Source organism: Musca vetustissima, unplaced genomic scaffold (genome assembly GCF_032173495.1).
Source record: "Musca vetustissima isolate MV318-11 ecotype Yass unplaced genomic scaffold, APGP_CSIRO_Mvet_v1 utg74908, whole genome shotgun sequence".
Classification (NCBI taxonomy): domain Eukaryota; kingdom Metazoa; phylum Arthropoda; class Insecta; order Diptera; family Muscidae; genus Musca; species Musca vetustissima.
The window spans coordinates 46,928-58,833 of NW_026884878.1; the positions used below are offsets into that span (position 1 = coordinate 46,928).

Sequence of the window (11,906 nt, forward strand, 5' to 3'; positions counted from 1 at the left end):
CGAAAGGTCTTCAATAGGTCCTTTAAACACAGAAGATATTTCTAAAAGTTCTTCAATAGGCGACTTCCCTTCAACTCTTCTATTAAGAATCCTTTCTTTAAAAATCCACGACTTCTGTTGGTCGTTCAAAAACTATTCTTTAAAAATCCACGACTTCTGTTAGTCGTTCAAAAACTATTTTTAAAAATCCACGACTTCTGTTGGTCCTTAAAAAAATATTCATTAAAATCCACGACTTCTGTTGGTCGTTCAAAAACTATTCTTTAAAAATCCACGACTTCTGTTGGTCGTTCAAAAACTATTCTTTAAAAATCCACGCCTTCTGTTGGTCCTTAAAAAAATATTCTTTAGAAATCCACGACTTCGGTTGGTCCTTAAAAAATATTCTTTAAAAATCCACGCCTTCTGTTGGTCTTTCAAAAAATATTCTTTAAAAATCCACGCCTTCTGTTGGTGCTTAAAAAACTATTCTTTAAAAAATCCAGGAGACTTTTTCAATAGGTCTTCGATACAGAAGACCATTTCAAAAGATCTTCTAAAGGAGACCTCCCTTCAGCTCGTCTATAAAGACAGCCTTCAGCTCGATTCTACAGGCTCCCCCTTCATCTCTTTTTTTTTTTTTTTTTGTACCTAAAATAAAACTCCATTCCTTTTTGTTATGATTTTTTATTATTCGTAACAATAGCAACAACATCGATGGGGATAATAAAACTATATTGCACAAAAAAGTTAGACTATATAAAAAAAATACTTTAAACTTAACATAGCCAATGTGAAAAAATACATAGATAACCATATGTATATATAAGGTACAATATCGATTAGAAAATAAACAGCCAATATCAAAATTCGTTAATCTACAAATACAATAATCGGTAATAGGATTCTGAGAAATTAGAAAAAAATATATGACTAAATTCGAATATGGGTACTGATTTAAAATAGTTATGTTTACTCTATGTTTGAATGTGAGAGGGGTGAAGGATTAATTTTCCCTTTCACTGCCTAACAATACCTTCATTGAGTCAAGGTAAAATATTTCACCATGGCAAGAAGGTAGTATGGACAGTACAGTATATGTATGTATATTAGTTAGTAGTCTCTTTAATATCTTCACTATATGTATTCTATGATTTTAAATCAGTTTCTAGTTGCTGGAGATTTGTAGCATTCAGTCGGTTTTATTCCAAACTCAAGGCATATTTGAATTTCCTGCGTCCCTGAATATACCACATAGTTTCATGATAGGATCTTGGCAATACCTCTGGCACCTGTTCCGATGCCGAATATGTATAATAGAAAACATTTGAGGTCAATTGATCGCCCGTTACCGAATCAATAATATCCGCCACAGTCATTATTTGCAAATAATTCACTTCGGTATAGACAACATAGGCGTTCATTTTAATGAAAGAATTTACACTGACGGGCTTTTCAAAACTAATATCACAAATGTGTTCAATTTTTGGTTTGGCTGTTTTACAATAGATATTGGCGCATACCCAACTGATTTCCAAGGCGTTGCGCATCAAGAAACCACCGAAAACCTTATTGTGAGCATTACGATTTTCCGGAAATGAGGCAAAGGTATTTGTGACAAACGACTCGGACATCCAGCGGCAATTTGGTGGCAGGACACGTAAATTTAACTCCATCGTAGTTTGTGGTGTTGTCCTCTTGAATAGTTCATACATCAGCGATTGTTCATAGTCATTGGGTTCCACTTTAAAAATCGAAGAGGCCTGCAGTAATTGCCTTCGCTGTTTACGCATATTCCCACCATCCATTATCGCCTTTTCTTCTTCGGTGGCCGGTTTAATGGGATTAACTGGAGCCGGTCCAGTATTGGTGGCATTGCGGGCAACCATCAAGAACAAAGCCCTGGTGATTTTATGCCACACACCATTTTCCATTTGTTCCAGCCACACAACAATTTCCATGGAACTTTTACCCACCCACGATACATGGCCAGAGAGGCGTATATCTTCAGTTGCCTTGGTTCGGAAATTGGTAAATGTAATCTTGTCCACCAATATTGTGACAAAGGTATATGGCAGTGGTACACCCTCGGGAAGATTATTCAATTTAACATGTTGATGACATACCCAAACGGCAAACATATCCATATCTTCCATTAAACGGCCGAGGCGGACATGACCCAAGAATGCAACATAGCGATCTTGCAGTGCTTTGTCTGTGGACAGTGGTAAAATGGCGGAGGTGAAGGAATCTTGCATAGAACGTGGTTCGAGATCAGATGCTTTTGGTTCATATTTCAGTAAGTGATCACGATGTTTTGGTATCGGTGTATAGCCATGCTCCAAACCTAAACGTTCCATGATTTTATCTTTGACTGGAAAAAAAGAAAAACAACAACAACAACAATTATTAAAATATAAACTAGGGTCCAGTCAGGAAATTAATATGAAACAAGTAAATTATGCAAATTATCTAAAATCTGGTCTGGACTTTTTTATGTAAGGACCAACTAATATTAATCAGGACCTTTATTTGGGTTCTATGTGAAACATAGGTAGGCCGGGCCAAACATTTAAAATATTAATTGGTTATTAAAAATACCTAAAATAAATATGGATATTTAAAATAGTCGGCTAACTCCATCAGCATGTTAACGCGATATTAAAAGGCAGTCGGACAGACAGATGCAGAATTATATTCTGATTTAGAATATATGTATATAGTATGTACCCAACATCCCACCTTTATATGAAGGGTATAAACAAACTCTCTCCGTCGAAGTTTGTCTATCAGCTGACTGGTCTGAAGAGCTCTTTGATCTTTCCAAAATAAATAAACTCTATAAAACTAATTTCTTCCTTTTACCTACCCTCAGCCATTGTTCCAGCATAGGCAGGATCATTTTGACCATGTTTCAGACCAACATTACGCTTCGTCATGCTGAAAAAATGTTCGATACAATCAATTAATCACACAAACATTCACTTCCACCATGCTATTGACCTTAACTTACCATATAGCTGCTGGCGATGATGCTACTGCACCATTGCCAGACGACAAAATTAGATTATTTCTAATTGGCAATGAGCCATATACACATGGCCGGATAACTGTTCCAGAGGTTTTTAGCAGATTTCTTAACATCTTGCTGTTGCTACTGGTTCGATTTACCGATTTTTTGCAACTGGTGATGTTCTGTTTCTAAGACAAAGTCCAAAATGAACGTCCTCAAACTGTTTAACGTTCTTATCGTTTGAGTTGATGTCTGCGGATTATATTCACACTGTCTGTTAGTTTTGGCTTTTTTTGTTTTTAACTTTATCCGTGACGTAATTGTTGTTTTGGTTAATTTTTCTGGTCGTAAACAAAAAAGAGCAAGGCGAATAGGGTTGTCAGTTCGGGTATTAATGGGTGAAAAAATTTTGTGTTTGAAAGTGACCACATATGTAATTTCTAAACATAATTGGTCTGTGTTTGCAGAATCTGCCATCGAAATTAGTTTTTATTTTCAATTATATTAATTAATTATATCAATTATAAATTTGAAAAGTTTATTATTTACAGTTTTAGTTTTATCATTTTAAATCGGCAAAGTTAAAATTTAATTTATTTACTATTATTTATTTAATTACTATTAAATAAACGAAAAATAATCATAATTCATTGTTTTTTTTTTTGTAATCTCATCAATATTTAAAATATAAACAAATTCAACCCGACATTTGTGCCATACTATTCTAAATGTTTTTGAATCACCTTGTTAAAAGCAACAATTGTCATCACTAGTACAATCATGTTTACATTATCACTTATTTTCGCAAAAAAGGTAAACTCCACTATGAGTCAAAGACAAAATTATTCTACATCGAATTAAAAAAAAGATTTTTTTTAAACCCGATTTTTTGTTTTTTTAATTATCTCTGATTTCAAATTTTCTATTTTGATACAAATTCTGAATTTTGCCTAATAAATATGAATTATTTATGTAATTGAAATGAAATTTTTTTTTTATGCGTTCATCTAAAATTAATTAATTTGTAATGGATGGAACAAACATTTCATGATATAGGTTAGGTTAGGGACGTACGGTTGTTAGTATCAACCGTTCACTCGAAGACTATTGTCCATTGTAATCATCCTTTATAACTGAAAAGAGAACGGGAAAAGAAGAAAGAGTGGAAGAGAGAGGAGAAGATAGTAGGAGAAGGGGAGCCTAGGATATGGTTATTTCAACCAATACATAGTTTTGTCAAAGCCTAGGATCTGGATGGGGTCTATTTTAGAGAAGAAGACTAGATTATCAATTTCATAACATTCAAACTGTTTATCTCTGCCATCTGCTACCGACTGCCTCACCGTACAACAAACGGATTTTGCCAATGAAATAACCAATGGGTGGTTGCACAGATCTCTATCGGAAGATTGGACGATTGTGAGCCCCTTGTAGCAAGCTCGTCGGCTATCTCGTTTCCCTCTATGTTACTATGTCCTGGAACCGAACATAAGTTAACTATCCGTCGTATATCAATCAGAGCGGACTTGCAATCAAGAACTGTTTTTGAATGTATAGTGCACGACTTTAAAGCCTTGAGGGCCGCCTGACTATCGACATATAGTCACCGGTCCCGTATTATCGGCAGTAAGTGTTTTTATTATCTCGACCACTTTTGTAATTGCAAGGATTTCTGCTTGAAAAACGCTACAATGATTGTTAAGTTTATATGAGTTTTATATTTCTAATTCCCTACAGTAAACGCTTGCACCAGTGCCTTCCTCCATCTTTGACACGTCTGTGAAAAATGACAGACATGGCAAAGGTAAGGAGCCACTAGTGCAGGATTCCCTACTAGGAAACTCTAATTTGATGTCATTAAAGTCCATATGAGAGGGAACATAGTCACTAATGTGAGTATTTCTCCTAAAGAAATCACAGCCTGGCGTTATGTTGAGGATACTAGCGTGACCATAGTTCAGCGATTTCCAGGCATCCGTTTCTCGGAGCCTCAGGGCACAGAATATTCGGTGTAAATATAGGTAATAATTTGTAAATGTATTCTTAGTGTGCATGGTATAATAATAGAAGGTAACAGCAAGTGTTGTTGTACAAAAAACGATACAACAACCACATGGAAATTTGTTGTTGTAAGTTCTACTAGTGTCAACTCATTTGACAGAAAAATGTAAACAAACAAACAAATTATCATCAAATTATTTTTATTTTGAAAATGAAATATTTTCGAATCCTCAAAATAAAAATTGAAAAACATGAATGAAAATCTATCAAATTTATATTTCTATCTATTCCACATCTTTCCTATAATTGAGCCATTGTGTAACACATATGAAAATGCTGGGAATAGCGAGTTATTCCTTGAAGAAAGATTTGCTTCCTCAAACTTTCCCAGCAGGCAGATTGAGTAAATTGAAAACAGGAGCACATTTAATACAGAACCATTTTAAATTGTATGTGTTCCCAATTTTCCTGTTGGGTGATTTTTAAAAACATAATTTGTCAAATTCATATTGACACTAGTATTACGTTGGAATCAAATCAGCTGGGATTTGCTGTTACCTTTTATAATTGTACCATGCTTAGTGTGTAAAACTATTTAGATTTGGAACGCATTTTACTGTGATTGGCGTGCTAATATAGCAACAGCTGTTTTGCAATTTTGTATTTTCTCATTGTTCTCGTTCTAAACAATAACTAGTTTTTTATCTCATACTCATCCATCATTCTCTTTTTTGCTGTTGTGACCTGAAGGAAATATTTGTATTTTCCTGTTTTTTATCTCGAAGCCAGATACTATGTCTCAAAAGTAATGATGTCAACGACATTGGAACGCTGCCCTGGACAATATTGTGGTCGTGTCGAATTGGAAGATGGCTGGAGTGAATGCGGCCCCTGTCCACGGGGTTATCGTGTAAATGCCAGCTACGCTTGCACCCAATGCGAAGATGAACTGGATTCATATTCATGGTTTTATATGGGTTTTATGGCTATGCTGCCGCTGATGATGCACTGTTTCTTTATTGATTTGGATGCTAAGGATCGAAAGTGAGTAACTAATGTGTTTCTTTTCGTTTATGAAATGCATAGTAAATGTGTATTTTTTCAGATTCTCTCGTAAACAATTGATTTTGACATCTTGCGCCATTGTGGAGGTCACCATTTCGGCAATTGTTTCCATACTCTTAATGGAGCCCATGGGTGAATTTCGTCTATTTTCTTGTCCTGTGCGTAAATTTTCCGATTGGTATACTCTATTTTATAATCCAACACCGAACTATGAGAAAACTCTGCATTGTACCCAGGAGGCTGTATATCCATTGTAAGTAGATCGAAACAATGATATTTGAACACAGAATTTCTTGCGATTATTTATAAAATCTATAAACTTTGAATTATAACCACACACTTTTAGGACTATTTCGCTCGCCTATAAAGAGTCCCCTTGGCTCGTGTATAAAGACTCCAATTGACATTTGGTCTATAAGGACGCTCCTCTTCTCGTCCAAAAAGACTCTCATTCACTAATATATAAATACTTCCCTTACCTTGAGCTAGTCTATAAAAATTTCCTGACTTCTCAGTACGTCTATTACGAATTTATGAACTTCATCTCGTTTATAACAACTCCTTGAGATCAGCTTGACTGGCTCGTCAATAAAGATCCATTTGACTGGCCTATAAAGACTCTTTCCGGCTAATCTATAAAGAGACCTACTGGCTCGTATATAAATACTCCCTCCGGCTTGTCTATAAGTACTCAATCTGGCACGTCTATAACAACTGTCTCAGGTTCATATAAAAAACCTCACATTCGCTCGACTATAAAGACTACCTTTCATTCGTCTATAAAGACTGCAATTTGCTCATCAATAAAGTTTCCCTTTGCTTCGTCTTTAAAGACTACCATTCATTCTCCTATAAAGACTTTCGCTCGTCTATAAATACTTCCTTTCGCTCCCTTCCCCTTCAACTAGTCTATGAAGGCTCCCTCACTTCTCTATTCGTCTACAAAGACATTCTGAACTTCAGATCGTGTATAATATCTCCTTGTTTTGTTCTTCTTTATTTAAATTGCTTCTATTTTTACCTCTCTTCCGGAAAGGTCATTTCATACTTCAGTAGTGTTGGCGGTTGATTTGGGATACCATTTGTATTTTGTTTTTGCTAAATAGTCAGGCTGTATGCCAGTTTGTTGTTTTTATAAAAACAACTATTTATTAGTGGGGATTGTATGGCATTGTTTGCCGAGGGGTATGGCAAGGAAGACTATAGTTTCATACTTTTATTATTTCAGGCAAACTATTGTATTGGTCTTCTATTTCCTGTGTCTCGTGACCATGTTTATTATAAGACCCATAGTTAGTGCTGTCTTGGATGTGAGAGGCAAGGCACCAATATATGCCGCCTTATATTTCTTGCCTTTGATAACTTTTGTTCATGCATTGGCATGCGGTTTGATATGTGAGTATAATCGAAATTAAAACATAAATATTCATTTAATATGATTTTGTTTTTTAGATTATGCCTTTCCCTACATGAGTATAGCTATGTCCATGATCTCAAATGCTATACACTATTCAATGAAATTAGATCAATCTTTTAAAGCATTGGTTAAATCATCATTTATGGAAATCAAAAATTTTGTGATTATTTGTAAGTATGAAAGAAACTAAAAGCTGCATTATTCTCTAAAAGTGGATAAATGTTTATGACTATCATTGTTTATAGGTTTTCGAATATAATAGTCAATATAATTTCCATTTTCTTTTAAGGTATCCAATGGCTTTTGTTGGCCTATGGCATTATTGCATTAGGTCATCACTACGCCCTATTGTCGCTAGTACCATTCCCCTCAATATTCTATATATTGACTGTGCGTTTTACAGATCCCGCAGAATTTAGAGAAGTAGAGTCTCGTAGCAGTTAAGCAATACAAAGGTAAATTACAATACATAATTCTGATTTCTTGGACAGTCTTGAAAAAAATTAATTTTTGTTCTCAATAAACCAGCATTTGATAAATAAATTTCCACAAAGATATATAGCCTGAATCAAACCATAAAATAATCGATTTTTTTTCTCAATAAAAACGTGATCGATGACCAAAATTAAGATGGTGCCATAAGTCAATCAATATTTGTTCTCAATCAACATGTACATAATTGATACAATGAATTTCTGCCGACACATATTTAATAGACCATTGCTCATCCCATCCAATCATCCCATCAGTTCGTCTATAAGGTCTCCCTACTTCAATTCCTCTAAATATACTGTCTTTATCTCGTCTATAAAAACTCCCACCCTCCGCTTGTTTATAACGACTCTACCTCGTCTATAAATGCTCCTTTAATCTCATCTCCTTTCGCTCGATTACAGAGACTCCCTTTAGTTAGTCTTTAGTCTCCCTGCATCATCTTGATTAAAACAATTCCCTGCTTCAGCACGTCTATAAAAACACAATTTTGTTCGTTTACAAAGGCTCCCTCCAGTTATTCTGTAAAGACTCCATTTCGCTTGTCGAAAAATACTTTCTCCACAACTCGTCAAGAAAGTCTTACTTCAACTCCTCTATAACGACTCTTCCGCCCGAGATTCTCCCTTCAAGCTAGTCAATAACGATTCCCTTTTCCATGAAAAATAAACTCTTCTATAAATCTAAAAATACTTACCTTCGTCTGATTTTAATCTCACGAAATATAATCCAATAAAAAAAAACACATTTGTTATTCCATTTATAATAATTTTGTGTTTTGTTTTTGTTGATTTTGTTTATTTAAATTCTAAATATAATTATAAATTATTTTTAATACATGTACATTAATGTTTGTTTTCGGTTTCTTTTTTTTTGTGTAATCATAAATTTAAATTTCCCATTTCTTTGTAGTTCTAAAGTTTTTTGTTTCTTTTTTGTTTGGTTTTAAATTTGCAATTCATAATTTTGTCTTTTGTTGTTTTTTTTTATACACAATATATGTTATAGCTACATACATATTTTTTCTTTTATAAATTAAATATATATCGTTATAATAATTTTCTTTATAGTTTTTTTTATTATTATTTATCAATTTAATATTTTGGTTATAAAGAAAATTATTTTCACATTTGCTCGCTCGAAAAGAAAATGAAAAACACAGAAAAGAAAAGGAAAATGTGTGAGTCAATGCTTATTACGGGGATCATAGAGACGTTTTAAAAGCACTGAGTACAGTATTTAAAATAAAAAAATAAACATAAAATAGTATTAACAAATAGTAGTTACAACTTCTTTTTCTTCGCCTACATTTCGTTTCATGTAAAAAATATGCTCTTAAACTCAATTTCAACAAGGGAATACACAGATAAATGGAGGAGGAGAACATTAGGGGGAGGGTGTTAGCAATCTTAAATAAAGCCAAAAAAAGTGAAAACCACTACATTTTGTTTCTTTTTATTATTCATTAGTGTTTTATAAAAAAAAGTTTTCAGTCCACCTTCAAAATATAAAGAGTTAAGTTTTTTTCCTCTACTTTTTTCTTTAGATCATCATATTTATAAAATTGAGCCTTAACGTTCTTCTTATTCCGTTGATGATGTTTTGTTGCGTTCTTCTAAGAATTTTAAACGTCGCTTCCGTAACTCATTTATCTGTTCGGCTGTACTGTCGATTTCCTTTGAGGATGACGGTGAAGTGGATGCTGCTGCTATTGTGGTCTTTGGCCCATCTATATGATCGTCTTCCTCCTCACCACCCAAATCTTCTATGGTTACTTGATTGTGTTTGGCAACTGGAATTTCTTTACTTTCTTCAGTAGTTTTTATTGGCGTTTTGTTTTGTGCAACTGTTGCCGCAGCTGAAGCGGCTGCTGCTGCAGCAGCTGCTGCCGCCGAAGATGTAGTTGGTAATTCATCGGTTTTAATTTCTGTTAATAGTTTAGCAACTTCGGGTATTGTTGTTGGTTTTGTTACATCATTTACTTTACTAGTTGTGGGCGTAGTGCCTGCTGCTCCTGTTGACACAGATGATGTTCCTGTTGCGGCTGTAGTTGCTGGAGTATTTATTGGGATACTACGGGGAGCTACTATTTGATAGTTTTGCATTAAGACATTTGCTGCATCCAACATTAGTTGTATATTGCGTAAAAGCTGTAAAAACAGGTAGAATAAGAAAAATTAAACAACAATTTAAAAGTCGTCTTCATAGTTAACCTTCTGCTTCTCTATAGGCCGGGACCCTACAATCTTATCACTAAAGAGCCTCTGGCCTTTTAGTATCGTCAACATAACATGGCCCTTCAGTTTCTTTATATAAAGATTCTATAAATATTTCGTCATTTCGTCTAGAAATACTCTTTTGCCCTTAAAAACTTCGTTTGAAAAGATCTTAACCTAGCACAAAAAATGCGGTATAAACAGAAAAAATTAAGTGTTTTGGAAACTCCCATCTCTGTTATGAACACACGGTAAGTTTTCTTTCGATCTGGCAACTTCTTCATATAGAAACAGGTTTTCAAAAAAGACGCATCCGCAATTCTTTACAATGTTAGCTCGCAAAACTAATTTTCCTATTAAAAATTGCGGATGCATCTTTTTGAACACCTGTTTATATACGAAAGAGTTGCCAGATCGAAACAAAATTGTGTTCATAACAGAGATGGATGTTTCCAAAACACTTAACTTTTTTCTGTTTATACTGTGCTCTTTGTTCTAGGCTAAGAACTTTCCGAACTGCCCTCATATGCCCTCATTGAACAATCTGTTCATTTCTAAAGACTCCCACCAGGTCGTCTCCTTCCAGCTTGTATGGAAAGACTACTTTCAACTCATCTGTAAAGATTACTACTTTCTGTAAAGAGCCCATTCAGTTCACTCAAAAATACTTCCTTTCTCTATTCTATCAATATTTCCTTTCCCTCGTCTATACAAATTCCCTTTCTTATGTTGAGTGTTTTTTCGATCTTTTTTGTTGATATTCCAGTAATGAGATTCTTTGAGCTTGAGGTCTTTTTTAAATGAGTTTATTTATTCATCGGGAAATATTTATTCTATCGGGAAATATTTGAATAACTAAACTCATTTAAAAAAGACCGCAAGCTCAAAGAATCTCATTACTCAAATTCCCTTTCGCTCGTCTATAAAGACTCCCTTTCGCTCGTCTATAAAGACTCCCTTTCGCTCGTCTATAAAGACTCACTTTCGCTCGTCTATAAAGACTCCCTTTCGCTCGTCCATAAAGACTCCCTTTGGCTCGTCCATAAAGACTCCCTTTCGCTCGTCTATAAAGACTCCCTTTCGCTCGTCCATAAAGACTCCCTTTGGCTCGTCCATAAAGACTCCCTTTGGCTCGTCCACAAAGACTCCCTTTCGCTCGTCTATAAAGACTCCCTTTCGCTCGTCTATAAAGACTCCCTTTCGCTCGTCTATAAAGACTCCCTTTCGCTCGTCTATAAAGACTCCCTTTCGCTCGTCTATAAAGACTCCTTTTCGCTCGTCTATAAAGACTCCCTTTCGCTCGTCTATAAAGACTCCCTTTCGCTCGTCTATAAAGACTCCCTTTCGCTCGTCTATAAAGACTCCCTCTCGCTCGTCTATAAAGACTCCCTTTCGCTCGTCTATAAAGACTCCCTTTCGCTCGTCTATAAAGACTCCCTTTCGCTCGTCTATAAAGACTCCCTTTCGCTCGTCTATAAAGACTCCCTTTCGCTCGTCTATAAAGACTCCCTTTCGCCCCTCTATAAAGACTGCCTTTCGCCCGTCTATCAAGACTCCCTTTCGCTCGTCGATAAAAACTCCCCTTCGCTCGTTTTTAAAGACTCTCTTCATGCAGTATTCTATTTCTTGTTGGAAAGTGGTTTATTGTCGTCGACTTACCTTTATACGTTCTTCAACGTTTTTCCTTTCATTTCCCTCCATAGCTTTGAGCTCTTCATCAGTG

General features: G+C 35.0%; 2 protein-coding genes across 2 annotated transcripts; one reads left to right on the forward strand and one right to left on the reverse strand.

Annotated features, from left to right (window-relative positions):
- Positions 1–1,164: 1,164 nt before the first annotated feature.
- On the reverse strand, positions 1,165–2,912 carry LOC133331940 (acyl-coenzyme A thioesterase 9, mitochondrial-like). The gene is made up of 2 exons (XM_061540328.1): positions 2,849–2,912; positions 1,165–2,353 (listed from the first exon to the last, which is right to left on the reverse strand). The coding sequence occupies exons 1-2, from the start codon at positions 2,856–2,858 to the stop codon at positions 1,182–1,184; spliced, it is 1,182 nt and encodes a 393-aa protein (XP_061396312.1). The 5' UTR covers positions 2,859–2,912; the 3' UTR covers positions 1,165–1,181.
- A 2,880-nt stretch (positions 2,913–5,792) lies between these two features.
- On the forward strand, positions 5,793–7,923 carry LOC133331942 (JNK1/MAPK8-associated membrane protein-like). The gene is made up of 5 exons (XM_061540329.1): positions 5,793–6,037; positions 6,099–6,311; positions 7,287–7,453; positions 7,511–7,645; positions 7,765–7,923. Exons 1-5 carry the CDS (start codon positions 5,802–5,804, stop codon positions 7,917–7,919), a joined length of 906 nt encoding a protein of 301 aa, XP_061396313.1. The 5' UTR covers positions 5,793–5,801; the 3' UTR covers positions 7,920–7,923.
- The last annotated feature ends 3,983 nt before the right edge of the window (positions 7,924–11,906 follow it).